General features: G+C 49.6%; 1 protein-coding gene across 1 annotated transcript in view; it reads left to right on the top strand.

The window, feature by feature from the left end:
* The window catches only part of HK2 (hexokinase 2), a gene marked incomplete at both ends in the record, with an annotated part of 66,788 nt that overhangs the window by 39,572 nt on the left and 7,675 nt on the right, over positions 1 to 19,541 (top strand). The window contains 10 exons of the mRNA XM_080711125.1: positions 1,711 to 1,859; positions 7,162 to 7,281; positions 7,868 to 7,963; positions 8,626 to 8,725; positions 9,027 to 9,210; positions 13,119 to 13,274; positions 14,569 to 14,802; positions 16,044 to 16,348; positions 17,203 to 17,351; positions 17,555 to 17,674. Coding sequence (XP_080567251.1) covers positions 1,711 to 1,859; positions 7,162 to 7,281; positions 7,868 to 7,963; positions 8,626 to 8,725; positions 9,027 to 9,210; positions 13,119 to 13,274; positions 14,569 to 14,802; positions 16,044 to 16,348; positions 17,203 to 17,351; positions 17,555 to 17,674 — 1,613 coding nt within the window. The remainder of the gene's footprint in view (positions 1 to 1,710; positions 1,860 to 7,161; positions 7,282 to 7,867; positions 7,964 to 8,625; positions 8,726 to 9,026; positions 9,211 to 13,118; positions 13,275 to 14,568; positions 14,803 to 16,043; positions 16,349 to 17,202; positions 17,352 to 17,554; positions 17,675 to 19,541) is intronic.

A 19,541-nucleotide genomic window follows, 5' to 3' on the forward strand; every position in this document is an offset into this window, starting at 1 on the left:
CAGGGGAGGCTCCAAACTGGAATGTCTGGAAAAGCCGCCTGTGGCCATGAAGGGGACAGAATCACCCTAGATGAGCTTGACGCTGCTTCAGAGAGCTGGCAGATGTTGTGCGTGGTGAGGCTACCTTCAGACGCTGGCGAGGGAATGGAAAATTAGTACTCCTGTGGAAGAATGCTGGTGGCTGGAGCTGATTCTGGTGGCTTTTCTTAGACGATACCTGTAATCTCTCTCCTGTCCTTTAGGCCTGGGAGACTCAAGCATAGGTATGGGGTGGTGTTTGCTGAGAGCTTGTTTGGGAAGCATCTAGCATCATGGAATGTGTCTGAAGTGCTTGGCATGGTTCTGGGTGCTTGGGACGCATCCTTTAACCTCCCTGCTTACAGCTTCCTGTGAAGTATGATGCTCCCATTTTAGAGATGAAGCAGCTGAGGCTCAGAGGCTCAGCTACAAAGCGGAGGGGCCAGGATTCTGACGTAGGTCACGTGGGGTCCAGATCCAGTCTCTGAGCGTCACGCCAGCTGATGGCTGGCTGTGGCAGGTGAGCCCTGAGGAAGGTCTGGCGGGGAGGTGTTTTTCCTTTGCACTGTAGGGACTGTGGTGCCATTGTCAGGGAGCTGACCAGGTGTGGAGTTTCTCAAGGCCAGAGAGGCAAAGGTGCTGAGGGCGCCTGGACACAGAACAAGGCTTCGTTTTGTTTAGTAGGAGTGTGCGCCTGACCCTCTCCTCCATTCCGCCTGTTTCCATGGCAGGTGTCCACTGGAAAGGGGCTGAGTGTTGATAAGCATGTCAACAAGTAGATTCCCTTGTATCCTTCGAGAAGGTGTGTGGTAGTGCGGCTGCAGAAGCCTGGATCGAGGAGGCCCCGGGCAGATGATCCCACCTTGGCCTCTGTGCCGTTCTGCAGTGTAGGGTGGGGCACTGCCCTAGAGCCACCATATTATCGTCCAGGATCTGGATATTCTCTGCCTTCTTGGTGACACATGAAGATTTGACCCACTTGGGTCTGCAGAACTGCCTTGGAACTCCACTGTCCCATTTGTGACTCCCTCACAGCTCTGTGGGTTGTTGCGTGGAACAGCTGGGTGGCCTGGCTTGCGTCTTATGCACTTGGGTCAGCACCCTCTCACATTCTAATAAGCCCGAGAGCATCTGGCCAACACTTGCTTGGCTTATGTGCTAGGCCACTGGATTAGAGACCCCTGGAACCCATGCCACTCCATTCAAGGGACCCTTTCATTCTGTCCTAAGTCTTTGGCATCATACTATGCACATGTGACCAGTCAATTTTGTACAGTGGTCACATTTGCTAGAAGGTCAAAGCATGTGGGGTGTCCTGGGGTTATGAAGAACCAAACTGAGGCGTGGACATGTGGCACAGGGCTTGCTGGGGCCCAGGAGCTCCGTAAACACTTTCTGAAATCACTTGGGAAATAGTTGGTCTTGTGAGTGGCTGAGCATCCCTGCTGTTGGTTGTGAAACTGTCTCACTACTGGTATGAATTATGAAAGTAACATCAAAGTGCTCAGCATCAAAAAAGATCAGAGATCAATGTGTATAGGAAAAAAGTAAAGTCTGTCCGCCACCCACTCTCTCACCTGTAGATGGCCAATGTTCATGGAAGGACTCAGAGTTTTAAGTCTTTATGGATCTTTGTGAGGCATTTTGACCTTTTCTTCCCCACACTGACAGAGGCCTTTCCTTTGTCTACAGAACATGGAGAGTTCCTGGCTCTGGACCTTGGAGGAACCAACTTCCGTGTGCTCAGGGTGAGAGTGATGGACAATGGGCTCCAGAGGGTTGAGATGGAGAACCAGATCTACGCCATCCCTGAGGACATCATGCGAGGCAGCGGCACCCAGGTAGGGCTTTCTCTCAGGACAGCCAGCACTTCCCAAACACTGTCCATGGGATATTCTTTCTGCACCTTCTCCCCTTGCTCTCTGCCACAAAGAGACAACCTCAGAGACATTCCTGGACACGAGCCCGGCAGTAGGAATCCCTGTTGGCAGGAGCTCTGGCTATTCTTGCCATAGTTTATAATAATAGAAATGAGTGGAGGAGAAATGTCTAGTGGGACACTTTTCCAGCAGTGTCCTGCCTTGGTCCTAGGGCTTGGGAGAGGTGGAGCCTCAGATGCCTAGTCCCTGTTTCTTCTACCAGTCAGACCACTTCTGGGAGAGGAATTCCTGATTATGAGTAGAGCAAATGAGGGAGATATTTTTAGATGCTTTATTTGTCTTTGGGGGTGGTCCTGAGGGCAAACCTGTTTTCCTTGTTTTAATACTGGGGTAGGAGAAAGAGCCTGTGTCCCTGGACTGTGGGCATTGCAGTTCTGCTGAGGGTGTCATACGGCTCCAGTATAATATCAGGAAGGACACAGAGGGCAGAGGCCCGTCCACTGTGCTCTCCAGCCTGCGCCGTGCCGACCTGTGGAAGTGGTTGGACCCTGTTCTTGGGCAATCTGGCTGTGTGATTCTGGTTATTCCTCTGAAAAGAGGGATAATAGTAGCCAAGCATGGTGGTGCATGCTTGTAATTCCAGTTTCCAGTACTTAGGAGACTGAGACAGGAGGATTGTAGGTTTGAGGCCAGCCATGGCAACCTAGTGAGGCTCTCAGTAACTCAGTGAGACTCAATATAAAAAATAAAAAGGGCTGGGGTGTAGCTCAGAGGTACAATACCCTTGGGTCCAATCCCTAGTATAATTAAAAAACCAAAAAAGGATGATAGTGAGGATTAGAAGAGAAGATGCTTATTAAGTATTCTGCACAATGCCTGGCAGGTACACTGGCGCTCTAATTGTTTTTCCATGGGAAGTTTCGTCTCTTCATCTGATCGCCCCTTACTTGCTTTTAGTCTCAGTGGCCAGCAATGGCATTGCTCCCCATCATGGGGGATGTGATTGACTTTTCTTTCCTTTGCCTCCATCCCTCACTCTGAGCTGCACCCCCCACCCCAGATTATAAGTATTTGAGGAGCAAACAAACCCAAACCAAAAAGTATACCTAAACCAGGCACGGTGGTATATGCACATCTGTAATCCCAGTACCTGGGAGGCCAAGACAGGAGGATCATCAAAGGTTCGAGGTCAGCCTCAGTGACCCTGTTTCAAAACAAAACCCCAAAAGATTTGCGGGGGCTGTAGTTCAGAGGTAGAATGCTACTGGGTTCAATCCCCACTTCAAAAAAAAAAAAAAAAGCATATCTAAAGTTTGGCTATGCTTGTAAGAAAGACTTGCAATGTGATGACGATGTGTTAGGTGGTTTTTTATTCTTTCTCATAGCCCGTTGCTCATTCTTCCACAACATGAAGGTGCCAGGGTACCCCACAACTCTTGCAGCGTTCTCCCAGAGCCTGGCAGGGGCTCGGGACTCCAGCAGAACATACAGTGGCTCTGCCAGTGCAGAGAGAATTCAGCCTGAACGTTCACGACCTGAATCACCTTTTCCTTGAAAGACTTACCTTACAGTCTCTCAATCACTGAGTTAGAAGTTATAAAGAAAATTGCTTCTAGCTGGGTGTGGTGGTGCACACCTGTAGTCCCAGTACTCAGGAGGTTGGAGTCAGGAGGATTGAAGGCAGGACGATAGCCTCATCAACACTCAACCTAGCATGACTCTCAGCAACCTAGTGAGGCCCTCTTTCCAAACAAAACTCTACCCCTGAGATAAGGGTACCACAAATCAATTCCCGGTACCACAAAAAACAAACAAAATTTCTATTCTTTATACAATATATAAACAAAATGTTTTAGTCCAAACTAAACAGTTAAAAAAGAAACTCTAGGACTTACCTCGAAGAAATAATAAAACTGCTGGGATGTTAGGAAGATTTTGAATAAATGAAAGAAATGCTATGTAGAAATAAAACAAAAAAGTCAGTCATGGTAGCACACGCTTGTAATCCCAGTACTTGGGAGGCTGAAACAGAAGGATCACAGGTTCACAGCCAGCCTCAGCTACTTAATGAGGTCCTCTGCAACTTAGTGAGACCCTGTTTTTTTTTTTTTTTTTTTTAAAGGTTGAAAAGGCTGGGGGTGTGGCTTGGAGGTAGAATGCCTCTGAGTTCTATCCCCAGTACTACAAGAAGAGAGAAAAAAAAAAAAAAAAAAAAAAAGAAAGAAAGAAAAAAGAAGGAAAACAAGGAGAAAAGAGAATTATTTGTTTCACCTTAAATAAGAGAAATAATACTGTGTCTAAAAGTAACAGAATATTTGGAAAAAAGACTGGAAGGAAATTTAGACTATTTTAGTTAAAATACTGGTGCAGATATCTCTATCTATCTATCTATCTATCTATCTATCTATCTACCTACCTACCTACCTATCCTGCCCCACCATTGGGTATTAGGCCTAAACATTTTAATTAAATGAAAATAAGTAGATTCTGAAAATGCAATTTGGTTGACACCAAGAGCAAATCACCAAATTCCAGACTTGGCAAGGTTCTTGAAGAACTGAGAACTTGGGCACCCAGGGGTCCCTGGGTCACATCTGTCTTCTGGCACACTGGCTTCCATTGCGGGGCAGTAGATTACAGCCACTTAAGATTTTAAAGTGTATTTTGTGGGAAAGGGAGTGAGCAAATACTCAGATCAATAAGGAAAAGAAACCCTTTTAAACTTCACACAAGGATGCCCTTTGAGCCTTTTTATGGCAGGAAGGTGTTAGCTTTTTTTCCCCCAGCATCTTATCCGTAGATCCTTAGCTAACAGGACAGGACATAGTCTTCCAGTAAGCAGATGGTCTCCTTTCCCATTTTTAAAAAGGTATAGATTCTTTGAGCTCAGCGCTGGTCAGGAGAACTTTCTGCAATGGTAGAACTATTCTGTATCTGCCCTCTGCAATATGGTAGCAGCTATCAGCTGCCCAAGGAATTAAGCACTTGGAATTTTGTAAAATTCTAATGAATTGAAACAGCCAGAGACGGCCAGTGGCTGCTGTCTGGGCCAAGGCAGTATTTATAGTGTCTTCACTGCCTTTTTTTCCCCCACTTCCTCCTGTGCAGGGGGCAGGTGAGTTGGGGTAGAGCAGTGGTCAGGGCTGGTAAGAGGAAGCCATCTTGCTTCTCCTTCTAAAGCTAGTCTGTCTCTGAAGATGGTGTGTCTCTTAGCACAACGTTTGCAGCTTCTTTTTGTTGTTGCTGTTGTTAAGACTGTGCTAAACATCATTTTGAAAAATACTTTTACCGATGCATTGTGATTATTCATAATAGTGAGATTCAAAGTGATAACGTTAATACATGCACACATTCCTTGGTGTGGTTATCAGGAAGAAAGTACTGGGAATTTGTTTACTATATCGCAAATTTATTTCCCATCAGTTTCTTGATAGAAGAGCAGAACTTGCTGAATATCTCTCTAGAAACCTAATTTATGTATTAAAATGTTCGACCTCTGTTCAAAGGAGTTGGCCCATGTGCTTTGGTGAGAGAGCCCAGTCCTGGCTCAGCGTTTGCCCCTGAGAATGTTTTAGTTTGGAGCTACAGTTAATTTCACATGGGATCAGGCAGAAAGACAGAAGCCACCCAGGGATCTCAGCTAGAACTGGCCTTGTCTTCATGGGTCCCTTTTGCAGAGACCATACCCCAGGCATCAGGAGACCTAATGGGTCTGTGAATCTCCCTCCCTTGACCTCAGTGCTAAGTAAATGCAGATAACTTTCTATGGTTTAAACTTTTGCATCAGCATTCCCCAAGGCTTGCTAATGGATTTGCTGGGACCAGGGATGTAGCTTAGTGGTCGTTTGTTTGCGTAGCATGCACAAGGCCCTGGGTTTAAACCCCAGCACCACTACCAAACAAAAGAAAAGAAAAGAGATTTGCTGGGCCTCTTCCCTAGAGTTTGTGCTACTGTGGGTCTTGGAATAGGTAAGGATAGAATTGGCATTTTTAATGTGTTTCCAGGTGATAGGGATAATGCTGCTGGCCCAGGACTACACTTAGGAAATCTTTAGTAGAGTCTGTCTTGCTTCTTTCTAAAAAGGAAAAAAACAAATACAATTGTTCTCTACCACTCCTTTCTGCACCTTTGGCTTTTAGGTTTTGCCACCTGGTCAACCTCACCCTTGGACTGTGTCCAGCCTCTTTGGTCTCTGCTTACTTTTTGTACCAAAATGCCCGTGGCCTCAGGCTCTCAGCATCTAGAGTGTCACCAACTTCTCTCTGAGAGTGCTGAGTGGCCGAGAAGGAAGTCAGGGTGTTGTGGGCTTTGGGGCTGATTGAAAGCCTGTCTTATTGTGAATACAGCTTTCCATACAACTCAGTGTGGTCAAAGTTGTGAGGCTGCTTATCTTCAAAACACTATTTATTCTTCAGGGCTCTTTATGGAGTACCGAGTCTTCCAGTTTGAAGTTAGAAAACAAAAATAACTTCTTTGAATTGCCTCCAGGAGATTCGTTTTCTAGAATAAAGGAAAAATATAAAAGTTACTTGTTTTTGTTAAGTTGGGTCATAGAATGCCAACTGAGAGAAACTGGGTGTGGTAATGCATGCCTGTAATTCCAGTATTGAAAGGCTGAGACAGGAAGATCTTAGGTTTAAGGCTAGTCTCAGCAACTTGTTGAGACCCTCAGCAACTTAGTGACACCCTGTTTCAAAATAAAAATATAAAATAGGACCAGGGGTGTGTCTAGGAACTAGAATGCCCCTGGGTTCAATCTCCAGTGCCAAAGGTGGGGGGGGGGAGGTCAATGTAAAAATGTCTCACCCCTCCCCCAGACACAAGACACAGGGATGCTGAAGTACTTCTTGGCAGAGAGATGAACTTCTCTTTCTCGTAAGATAATCAACTGGGCATCTGTGTTGGGGATCTGACAGGGCCACCAAAGGATGCTGTGTTCTCCAATGCACTGACTTCCTGATAACTTAGGTCGCGATTTCCCCTTCCCCAGTTCCTTGTGTTATTTTGAGAGAGGTTTGGACAAACCATTCAGGTGGAAGGCACCATTTGATAAGCACCAACTGCCTTTAAGCCCTATATGTTACTGACTCATGTCGACTGGGTGGGCAGGACCAGTTATCATTCCCAGTGTGTGGATGAACACAATGAAGACTTCAGAGGGTAGGGTAAAGAACGGGGCAACCTCAACGAGGTCCTTTGTGCAGCCAAAGTCCAGGCTCTTGATTTCTCTGCTCTTCTGCCTCCCCTGCTCCTCTTCTGTAGCTGTTTGATCACATTGCTGAATGTCTGGCCAACTTCATGGACAAGCTACAAATCAAAGACAAGAAGCTGCCCCTGGGCTTTACCTTCTCCTTCCCCTGCCACCAGACTAAACTAGATGAGGTAAGACGGGTGCTTCTGAGGTGTCGCTGCTTCGCTCTTAGGGCTGGGAAGGCCTCTCTGGCCACCTGCTGCTGTGGTGTTGGGGACTGGAGTAAGTGGGCATGCAGATGAGGTTTCAGTATTATGCCTTCTGTTTTGGGTGACGTGTGTGTGTGTGTGTGTGTGTGTGTGTGTGTGTGTGTGTGTTAGGATGGTGAAAAGTGGGGAGGGGGTTGCTCTTTGTTCCCCTCCCTTCCACACAGATTTCACGGGGTAATGTGAATAAGAAATTAGGGACTCTTCTGGTTTTAAGTTTGTGATAAAGACCCTTGGAAGAAAGATGCCTGGAGAGTTAATAATATCAGGATATACATAGCTTATTTTGATAGTCTATATAGCCTGGTCTTTTTATTTATTTAGTCAATCTTCTTTCCTGGTCTTTGGTGGAACCCGACTTTCTTCTTCCAAGACTGGCCAGGAGATAGTTTAAAAATTCAATCACAACTCTAGCCCAGCACCAGTGGACTCTGTTAATGATGGCAGTAGGAGGAGTGTGGTTTGTGTGTGGGCTGTGGGAGATAAGTATTCATTCCTCGGTCCTTTGTAGAGTTTCCTGGTCTCATGGACTAAGGGGTTCAAGTCCAGTGGAGTGGAAGGCAGAGATGTGGTGGCTCTGATCCGGAAGGCCATTCAACGGAGAGGGGTGAGTTGGGAGACGGTTGGGACCCTGCGGTGTGCAGGCTCCTTTGGGTCCACTCTGAAGTCTCTCCCTGTCTGTCATCAAAGTCAGCCGGGAAGCGTTTGTAGAACTTAAGGAGAGGTTTTCTTCTTCCTGCTCTGCTTGCCCAGTAATTTTGCATGTGATCAGATGCCTTTGGGGTTTTGAAATCAGCATGATGGAAAGTAATCTTAGCCCTAGTGCAAGGAAAACCCTTCAGTCCTTAACCTGAAGAAGACTGAGGATCATTGGCAAGTTAGGAAGTGGGTCTGCTGTTGGTGCAATGGGGCAGAAAGAGGACAAGGTAAAGGTCTAACACAAGAGGAATTATGGGCAGAGAAGGGGGGAGAGAAAGAGAAAGCCAGGAAGGGGATAAGGAGAAGAGAGAGAAGACAAGACAGACTCTTCTTAGTGCAGTGATAGCTACAAAGTAGATCACAGAGCATCAGGAAAGTTGCCCTCCATGATGAGAACAAGCAGGTTGGAAGTGAGTTCCTTGTGTTCAACTGGGTGTAGACCTCAGCTTCCAGCTCCAACCTTTGGCTCTGAGCTGAGTTAGTAAGGGGGAAGCCCTGTTGCATTTGAGCCGTGCCTCTCCATCCCATCTGTGAAGGCGAAGGTCAGAGCCCTCTCTTCGGTTCCCACAGGACTTTGATATTGACATTGTGGCCGTGGTGAATGACACGGTTGGGACCATGATGACCTGTGGTTATGATGACCAGAACTGTGAGATTGGTCTCATCGTGGGTGAGTGAGCACTGGGTGAGGGCTGCTGCTGTCCCACGGAGGGAGGGTATGGGCTGAAAAGGAACAGAGACCCATGGCCTGGGTATTTCTCCATACTTCATATTTGAAGATAATGGTGCAGTAACTGCAGGGGGCCAAGACTCATGCAGCTGGGGGTGGTAGAGGCTATGTATTGGGTTGCCCCAGGACTCTGTGGTGAGGAATCCCATGCCCTGGCAGCCTCCGGACAGTGGTGTGAGCGGGAGAAGGGGAGCGGGAAGGCGGTAGAAGGAGGCGCTGAGCCGTCCTTTGCTTCGGCCAGGCACTGGCAGCAACGCCTGCTACATGGAGGAGATGCGCCACATCGACACGGTGGAGGGTGACGAGGGGCGGATGTGCATCAACATGGAGTGGGGGGCCTTTGGGGACGATGGCGCTCTCAATGACATCCGTACTGAATTTGACCGGGAGATCGACATGGGCTCGCTGAACCCCGGGAAGCAGCTGTGAGTGGTTGGGCCCCTGGTGCGCGGTGGGTGGGGGTGAACCTAGGGTTGGGCTTTAGTGTTTTCTTTACGGTCCAACATTGGCCCCCAGTGGTTGCCAAAGCACCCAATGATTATGGGAATCGTTTGTGGTTAGAATTTGTGAATATAAATTGATGAGAGGTTTCTTGAATGGACAGCAAGCAGATAAGCCAGGTTATTCACCCAGAGGCAGTCTCTATCCTAACTACACCCCCAGACCTTTTATATTTCATTTATTTATTTTCATGGTACTGAGGACTAAAGCCAGGGACATTCCACTTCTGAGTTATATCCTAGCCCTTTTAAAATTATTATTATTTTTTATTTATTTATTTGGTGGTACTGGGGTTCCTGGAAGCCCTTCTACCTCCGGGCTATACTCCCAGACCTATTATACTTTTTTTTATTTTTGGAAACAGGGTCTCTTAAGCCAGTGGGGCTGGCTTCGAACCAGCGTGATCCTCCTGTCTCCGCCTCCCAAGCGCAGGGATTACAAGCGTGCGCCACCACGCCCGGCTATTATTTTGTTTTGAAACAGGGTCTCACTAAGTTGTTGAGAGGCTAAGTTGCTGAGGCTGGTCTTGAACCTGTGATCATTTTGTTTCAGTCTCCCAAGTACTGGGATTATAGGTGTGTGTCACCACACCCGGTTATATATATATAATTGAAACAGGGTCTAGCTGATTTGCTGAGTTGATCTTGAACCTATGATCCTCTTGTGTCCATCTCCCAGGTACTGGGATCTCAGGCAAGTGCTACCACGCCCAGCTGGAAGGTCATATTCTAGATGTGGGGCCCTTTTCTTTCCACCTTCTCTCTGTAGATATGAGTCATATAAGAGAAGTCACAGTGAGATGGTCAAGATGAGGGTCCCTGAAAGCCTCTTTTTGTAGCTCTTACTCCACTACTGACCCAGAGTACCAGAAGGCTGCTCACTGGGGGCCCACGGAGCCCCAGGGCCTCCTGTCCCAGCTGCAGATGGACCCAAGCCTGTGGAAAAGCTGGCCCACGTGCTGGGCTTGTGTGCCAGCCATGACCTGAGGTGGATTGGAGACAGGCCCCCAGCATTTTGCATCCTGAATATTACACACTCAAGCCTGGGCAGACTTGTCTTTTTTTGTTCGTTTGTTACTTTTTTTGTGTGTGTGTATGTGGTACTGGGGGTGGAACCCAGGGGCTTTTCTACCTCTGGCCTATACTCCCGGACCTACCTGATACTTTATTTGGAAACAGGGTCTCACTAAGAGGCTGGCTTCAGACCTGATCCTCCTGTCTCAGCCTCCCAAGCGCTGAGATCACAAGGATCACAAGCGTGTGCCACCACACCCAGGCTGTTTGTTTGTTACTTTTGACTCTTATACAACATTATTTTGTTCTCACATTTGCAAAATGTCCCTATCAAAGATCTGGAAACAGAGTTGCTGCAAGTACCAAAGGCAGTTGCAAAACACTTTGAGCAATGTGGCACCTCTCTGGGCTTCTTGGGGCTGTGACTGTGTTGGGAACACTTTGAGCAGTTCTCCACTTGGAAAGGCAAACGGCCCTATAAAGTGGGCTAGGGGTAGGTAGCATTCTTTTATTGGTATCGAGGATTGAACCCAGGGACATTCTTACCCATGAGCTACACCCCCATCCTGAGTTTTTATTCTTTATTTTTAAAAAGGATCTCAATCAGCTGTGGAGTGCCTCACTAAGTAGCTGAGGCTGGCCTCGAATCCAGATCCTCCTCTCTCAGCCTCCCGAGTACCGGGGTTACAAGCGTGCACCACTACTCTTGGCGCTTATTTTATTTTTAATTTTTAAAATAGGGTCTCACTAAATTGCAGAGGGCCTAAGTTGCCAAAGCTGGCCACGAACCTGCGATCTTCCTGTCTCAGCCTCCCAAGTACTGGGATCACAGCTGTGTGCCACCATGCCTGGCTAGTGAGTGGCCATTTTTTTTTGGGGGGGGGGTTCAGTATTTTTGCTTGTTCAAAGCATGATTTCTTTAAGTCACAAGCTTCTGTCACATGTTGAAATGTGAGTCCACTTACTGGAACTTTTTAAAGAACATCTAGTTGTGTCTGCCGTGGGTTATGAGAGGTTTATGAGCTGAGAAGTCACTTACTCATTACCTGCCTCCATTAACGAGACATATCTATGTCATTCTGAGGGGCCAGGCACCCTTTGAAGTGCCAAAAGACACAACTGCCAGCCAGGCGTCAGCCATGACAAAGGTTCAGAGGACATTTTCCGAATTATCAGCAGTGGTAGCCCCGAAGTCATTTTAGACCCCACGCTGTGGAGACCTGCTGGCCCATCAGCTCCCTTAGAGCCAGCTTTGTGGGGGAGATGAGAAAGCAGAGGTGCTCACAGCTGAAGCCAGCCTGGGACCCGATGGGTGACCCCGTCCACGCCCTGTCCTGGGACTCCAATCCTGCCTCACTGGCCCTGGATCCTGAGCAAGCGACTCCCTGAGGGCTGGGGTTTCCTCTCTGGAGGTGATGTCCAAATCCCTTCCACACCCCTGCTCTGGGCCTCCCCCGTGCCTCTACCCACTCATAGTTAGTCCTGGCAGCCTTGGGAGCCTCTTTTCTTAGAAGACCCAGATGCTTTCTGAGAGATCAATGGGCACTTTTTGTGGGGAAAAAAAATCCAGGACTTGGTTTCCTCTGTCATCTAGGCCTAGCCAGAAAGACTGATTTCTTTTTTTAATATGCCTTTATTGGTGCATTATAATCTCACATCATAATGTAAATTGACAATGACATCCAGGCACACAGCAAGAGGGACTGATTTCTAAAGAAAACAGTGCCACCTAGTGTTGGAAAATTAAATTACCCGACCACCCTCAGTTTGGAACCCACCTCTCCCTTTCTAAAACAATGACTCTTTCTTGTCTCCCTGCCTGCTCAGAAACTTTCAGTGAGTTCACCAGATTTTTTTTTTCTTTTCTTTTTTTGGTACTGGGGATTGAACTCAGAGGCATTCTACCTCCAAGCTACACTCCCAGCCCTTTTTTATTTTGTTTTGATACAGGGATATTGCCAAGTTGCTGAGGCTGGTCTCTAACCTGTGACCCTCCTGCCTCAGCCTTCCAAGTGCTGAGATTATAGACATGTGCCACCACACCCAGCTCACCGCAGATTCTTGATCTGTCCCAACCTGCTCCTGTGACTCTGCCCAGCTTGCTTTCACAGGAATCCACTAATGGCCTTTGTGAGATGAGGAGGTATGCTGGGCCTATTCCCGATATTGAATCAGATTGATTTTATTTCTCTTGAAATAAATACTGGGGCCAGGCGTGGTGGCGCACACTTGTAATCCCCGCGCTTGGGAGGCGGAGACAGGAGGATCACGTAGGTTCGAAGCCAGCCTCGCTAGCTTAAGACACCCTGTTTCCAAAAAAAACATAGGTCTGGGAGTATAGCCCGGAGGTAGAAGGCCCCTGGGTTCCATCCCCAGTACCACCAAAAAATAAATAAATAAATAAATAAATAAAAAAAAATACTGGGGCTCCATATAAGATTTTATTAAAAAAAAAGCATTTTTTGGTGTTTTTGTTTTTAACTAGAGGAAAAAAAAAAAACCATTCCCCTACACAAAACTTACTTTTCCTAAAATTTAGCCTGTTCAGAATGTTCTTCCTCCCTGGATGCTTCTCCCGGCCACTTGGGGCCCGTTCTTTCTCATAGTTCCATGCCAGGCTGAGGGACAGCCCAGCCCTGGGGATCCTCTGGCTGTCACATCATGCATCCGGCTCCCAACATGCTGCCTCAGTGAATCCTCACTGGATGCTGTCCTCTGCCGTGTGCTGATGCCCGTGTGTGCGTCTCGCTGCTGCAGGAACGCTGTGCGCTCGTTGGTGGTGGGGGCGCTATTGTTCTTGTCTGTTTTCCCCCCCGCAGGTTTGAGAAGATGATCAGCGGAATGTACATGGGGGAGCTGGTACGGCTCATCCTGGTGAAGATGGCCAAGGAGGAGCTGCTCTTCCAGGGCAAGCTCAGCCCAGGACTCCTCACCACGGGCTGCTTCGAAACCAAAGATGTTTCCGATATTGAAGAGTAAGCTTCTGAGTGCACCCCTGTTCACTTGAGTCTCTGGAAGCGAGAGCAGGCAACTGTGACCGTGGAAGGGGCACTGGCCTTTGACCTCTAAGCAGGACCACATGAGGGTGTCCGAGGTGGCCCAGGGTGGGCCTGTGACTTCCCCGCACTTGTTAATTTGGAGGGTGAGAGTCCCAAAGTGACCCAGGGTGCTGAGAGTGGTTGGCCCTTGTGCAGGACTGGGGCTGAGTACTGAATTTAGTGTTGGAGGCATGAAAGGGGGCTCCTAATGCCTTATTTGCACCTGTCTTCTTTCCTTCTTCCTAATCTCTGACGTCTCTTTCCTCGTTGGCTCTTCTCCAAAGAGACTTTATTATGTCTTCTGCTTCATAACAGAGAATAGGTCCATAGATGCTTATAAATGTAGCCACCCATTTACAGCCTGGCACAGATGGGAATGGTGATAGCCTATTTTGTTTTGTTCTTTCTTTCCTTTTTTAATAAATAACATCCCAAGAGTTAGGGCTAGTTTCTGTGTTCTTTTTTATTTTTTATATGCTTTTATTGGTGCATTATAGACTTACATTCCTGTTCTTGAGGTTGCCACCTGTACATGGAGGAGATCCTGCTGTCGGGCAATCAGATGTAGAGAGAAGGTGGTGTTAGTGCAGAGGAACAGAGAGACAGTTCAAAGAACTTTGTTACGTGGACACCCTTGCAGGATCTGTGCCTACTTGTCACTTAGCCCGAGGGGACGAATGTGCTTGCGCTAGTGAGGCATTTGGTTTCCTCTGAGAAGGGCCTTTTACTACCATCTTCAGGCACAGATAGACTTTGGCTGCTTTAGAGAGGACACAGGTGGGTCCCCTGGCTGGATTCACAGGTTCAGAGGTAGCAGGGAATCCCTCTGTCTCCTCTAAGCCAAGGAAATCAAGCAGAAACTCACATTCACTAATTCGATGTGCAAAATGCCACTGAATTTTTGTAAAGTACACAGGTAGGAAGTACTAGCTTTTCTCATTTGGGGAAAGAGGAACATTTAGAAGGTGAACCAGGGGCAGCTGCGCGCGCGCATGCGTGTGCGTGTGCGTGTGCGTGTGCGTGTGTGCGCGTACTCTGCGGGGCTGTGTGGTGTATGCTTCTCCTTCCTCATCCTATTTTCCCCGAGCGAGGGCAAATTGGCGATGAGAGATTCCGCTCTCACTGGGAGATGGAGTTTTCTGGAGCCGAGGGGCTTCCTTGCCAGCCTGTACCCTCCTCCCACTGACCACTGGAGGGTCCGGCATGTGCCCACACGCTTTCTCTTTCCCAGGGAGAAGGACGGCGTCCGGAAGGCCTACCAGGTCCTGGTGCGGCTGGGCCTGAACCCGCTGCAGGAGGACTGCGTGGCCACGCACCGGATCTGCCAGATCGTGTCCACGCGCTCGGCCAGCCTCTGCGCGGCCACCCTGGCCGCCGTGCTGCGGCGCATCAAGGAGAACAAGGGCGAGGAGCGGCTGCGCTCCACCATCGGGGTCGATGGCTCTGTCTACAAGAAACACCCCCAGTGAGTCAGCGCCCGGGCCCAGCAGGGATGGCGCCCCCAGAGCACCTGGGACACTCCGTGCAGCTGAGGGGGTCTTTGTAGGATGAAAGTTCCCAGCGGGGCAGGTGGGGTTCTTCCTGTCAAGGGTGGAGGTGATTTCTGAAGCCCACGGCTTGGGCTGTACTCAGAGCCTCCCGCCGGCTGCTGGGCACGCTTCCTGCTACCTTCTTCTCTAGGAGTTAGGGTTTCATTCTTTCTTTACACATGATTCTTGGTGGTTTCTCGAAATGCTGTGTCCACTGCCAGAGGCCAGCCCCGCCCCTCTGCTACCAGCCTCTCTGGCTGACTTTGGCTTTGACGTGATCCTACCCTGCCCCATGGTTTTATAGATACCAACATGTTCAGATTTCAGTTGGGACCTAGAGGAGGCCTTTCTGTGGTTCTCGTTTATTTTCCCATCATTTGGTCCTAATATGTGTGGCAGGTCAGTGCGCCTTCATTAATGCACCTTCAGTAATCTAATTGGTCACTATGGAAGACCTCAGCCCTGAGGTCCCCTAGTCTCCTAGCCCAGTGCTTGAAAAACTTTAACATACACAGGAATGACCTGGGGACCTTGTTAAGAGGCAGACTTGGTTTGGAGATCCAGAGTGAGGCTGAAAGCTTGCATCTTAACAGGCTCAAGCGAGGCTGCTGGCCCACAGACCACACTCAGAGCAGCAAGACTGTGGCTCTCAGCGGCCACGTCTGAGGAGTGTCTTGCTACATATACCCAGTGTCTTTAGCCGTTCAGACCCCTTTGGGATCACTGGCAGATAGTGGCAAAAGAGAAGCCGTAGTCTAAAAGGAAGGCATTTCTGCAGACAGTTGTTCTGTTTGGGTTCTCTCTCGGGCAGCATGCAATGACATAAGTGAAGGAAGGGGAAAAGTAGGTGCCTTCTTAGCTCCCTAATCCTTAGCAGAGGCTGATTGGACCTTAGCAGGCAGATGAGGTCTCCGGTGACCATGCAGGGGACAGTGGCTTATGAGAGGGTCTTTTCCGTTCCATGGAGGGTAAACACAGCCAGGGTGGTCACAGTTGAATATCCGAGTTTTTCTGCATTGACTCCTAACACAGGGAAGAGTGAGGAGCGGAGGCTCCGGCAGTATCTGCCCTCAGGTGCCTCCCATCTGGGAGCTGAGGCCACGAGCCACCGTACAGCCATTTGCACCACTGACCTTTGACACCTGTCTCTCCCCCCCCCACCCCCGGGTGGCTGCAGCTTTGCCAAGCGTCTTCACAAGGCTGTGCGGCGGCTGGTGCCCGACTGCGACATTCGCTTCCTCCGCTCTGAAGATGGCAGCGGCAAAGGGGCGGCCATGGTGACGGCGGTGGCTTACCGGCTGGCCGATCAACACCGGGCCCGCCAGAAGACCCTGGAGCCTCTAAAGCTGAGCCACGAGCAGCTGCTGGAGGTCAAGAAGAGGATGAAGGTGGAAATGGAGCGAGGTCTGAGCAAGGAGACACACGCCGTCGCTCCCGTGAAGATGCTGCCCACCTACGTGTGTGCCACCCCTGACGGCACAGGTACACAGTCAGGGTACCGCTGGCTCTTGGGGAGGCCTCCCTTAGCCCTCACCTTGGCCATTTGGAAGGAACATGTTTCTGCAACTGTACTTGGTTATAAGAAAATTCTAGTGTTCCATAAAGTCAACCAGGGATTCTTTGGCAAACAGTAATAATAGTCAATACTTACTGGGTGTTTATTATATAATATACATATATTCAGCTGGGCGTGGTGGCGCACGCTTGTAATCCCGGCAATTGGGAGGCTGAGACAGGAGGATCTCACAGGTTCGAATCCAGCCTCAGCTATTTACTGAGGCTCTCAGCAACTTAGTGAGACCCTGTTTCCAAATAAAGTATCAAATAGGTCTGGGAGTATAGCCTAGAGGTAGAAAAGCCCCTGGGTTCCACCCCCAGCACCACACACACACACACACACCCCACACAATAAATTTAAAAAAATTTAAAATAGGACTAGGGGTATAGCTTGGAGGTAGAATGCCCCTGGGTTCAATCCATAGTACCACCTCCCCCCAAAAAAAGAACTCTGCTACTCTGCTGTTTCTTCTGTTCTAGAATCTAACCGTTTGATTTGGCACAGATGGTGTATACTTAGATAGCTTTAAGTGTATAGTATCTACATTCCCCACATTCTGCAGAGCTTCTTCCAACCTCTGGGTCCCTACTCCATGGACTCACTTGCGAACCACCAAGGAGCCAGCAGGGATCTGGTCCTGGGAATCTTATTTTCTTCACTGGTACTTGGCGCTCACACTCCGCTGGGGCTCTCGAGGCCTCTAAGGAGACTCCCCTTCCCCGTCAGGCCCAGCATCACTCTCACCTCAGCTCATCCCCTTCCTGTGTTTGTTTTCCAGAGAAAGGAGACTTCCTGGCCTTGGACCTTGGAGGAACAAATTTCCGGGTCCTGCTGGTGCGCGTGCGCAACGGGAAGCGGCGCGGGGTGGAGATGCACAACAAGATCTACGCCATCCCGCAGGAGGTCATGCATGGCACTGGGGAGGAGGTGAGTGGGCAGCACCTGCGGGAGCGCCCGCGGGCCTCCTGCCTTGGGTGACAGCGCTTTCTCTATCGCCCATGAGCCCGGGACCGGCTGGTCTCTGCTCCTGTGGGTGTCTGCGCTCACGCTCCTTCGGTGGGAACCTTGAGCTCCTGTGCTCAGCCTGCCCAGCCAGGCCCTCCCCTCAGCGCCCCGACTTCTCCTTGCAGCTCTTTGACCACATTGTCCAGTGCATCGCCGACTTCCTGGAGTACATGGGCATGAAGGGCGTGTCCCTGCCCCTGGGTTTCACCTTTTCCTTCCCCTGCCAGCAGAACAGCCTGGACGAGGTAACGGTGCCTTCCTGGTGGGTTCTCCTAGGTGCATTATTGATCCTAACTCAGCCCAGGAGTTGAGGATAAAGTTGAGCCGAGAAGAGGGAAAGACGAGGAGGAGGGAGCCCTGGGGAGGAGGAGCCACATGATGGGGATGAGGGAGCCCTGGGGAGGAGGGGCCTCTTGATGGGGAGGAGGGAGTTCTGGGGAGGAGAGGCCTCTTGATGGGGAGGAGGGAGCCCTGGAGAGGAAGGGCCTCTTCATGGGGAGGAGGGAGCCCTAGGGAGGAGGGGCCTCTTGATGGGGAGGAGGGAGTTCTGGGGAGGAGAGGTCTCTTGATGAGGAGGAGGGCGCCCTGGAAAGGAAGGGCCTCTTGATGGGGAGGAGGGAGCCATAGGGAGGAGGGGCCTCTTGATGGGGAGGAGGGAGTTCTGGGGAGGAGAGGCCTCTTGATGGGGAGGAGGGAGCCCTGGAGAGGAAGGGCCTCTTGATGGGGAGGAGGGAGCTATGGGGAGGAGGAACCTCTTGATGGGGATGAGGGAGCTATGAGGAGGAGAGGCCTATTGATGGGGAGGAGGGGCCTCTTGATGGGGAGGAGAGAGTTATGGGGAGGAGGGGCCTCTTGACGGGGAGGAGGGAGCCCTGGAGAGGAAGGGCCTCTTGATGGGGAGGAGGGAGTGCTGGCTGGTGGAGGTTAAATGGGGTGGCTCAAATCCAACAGCGTTTGGGATGATGATGATGCTAATCCAAATATTAGCTTTACATATTTCAAGCACGTACCTAATGTAAAGCATGTTAGGTTTCCGATATGTGTTATCTCATTTAATCCTCACAGCAACTGTTTAAGCTAGGTGCTTGAAAATTCATTTTACCAAAAGAAAGATGAGGTGTGTAGCTGTGCTTGGTGTCTTGCTCCACATCGTCTAGTTTGAGAGTTGGCCAGACCACCAATGGAAGGCTGGCCCGTGTGCTCAAACCCTGCTGCCCTGCCCCTGAGGCCCTGATTATGGGCACAGGGCATTTTCCTGCTCTCTTCTGTTGTGTGGATACTCCGGCTCTTCTCGAGCCTCGCCTTTGCTTTGCGTTCCTCTTCATCTTGGCTTGGATGGATGAGCCAGGGGGTGAAGGTGTGGCGCGCCCAGGTGCACTGAGAGGTGGAGGAGAGAACTGAGGAGGCAGCTTCTCCTCTTGGATCTGGGCTGCTGACTTGCACATCAGAGCACTCTTCTCTGAGCGGTGTTGCTCTGTGTTTCAGCCAGGTAGAGGACCCCACGCGTGCTACAGGTGTGCAGTTTGCTGTGGATACAGTTGCCAGGTGCGGAAGTTAAGGCTGCTGCTTAAGATGCTTTCAAACAAACTGGGCTGGTGAAGCCAGCTCAGAAAAGTAAGGGCTGCAGTTTGGAGCGTGGCGCTGATGGATGCTGGGGCCCAGAGGACGTGCAGTTAGGTGCTCTGAGCACAACCTGAAGAATGTGAGGAGCAGGACTTGGAATGAGTCAGAAGAGGGAGTTGATGGGGAGAAAGAAAGTTCAAAAGAGAAAGATTAAAGCATAACGCTCCACTGGACATCTTACATTTATTTTTAAGGCAGGTACTATCTTTTCTTGCCAACACATACATTTCTCTATATTTCTCGGGTATACCAAAAGATATGCCAGTTGTCTCTGTCTGAATTGTAAGATTCCAGGTTATTCTGCTGCGTTTTGTCCTACATGTTCCAATTTTCTGTAAGGGGCACATGTTAAGTCCAGGATTGTAAAAGTGAGGAGTGAGCCAAGGGGAAGACGGCTCTATCTGTTGGCTGGTGAGATCACCCCGTCGATGCGCTCAGCAGGCACAGGGGCCTGAGGCCTCTGTCTGTGTTTACTCGCCGCTGGCCTTG

Source organism: Muscardinus avellanarius (genome assembly GCF_963383645.1).
Source record: "Muscardinus avellanarius genome assembly, chromosome: 15".
In the NCBI taxonomy this organism is placed as follows: domain Eukaryota; kingdom Metazoa; phylum Chordata; class Mammalia; order Rodentia; family Gliridae; genus Muscardinus; species Muscardinus avellanarius.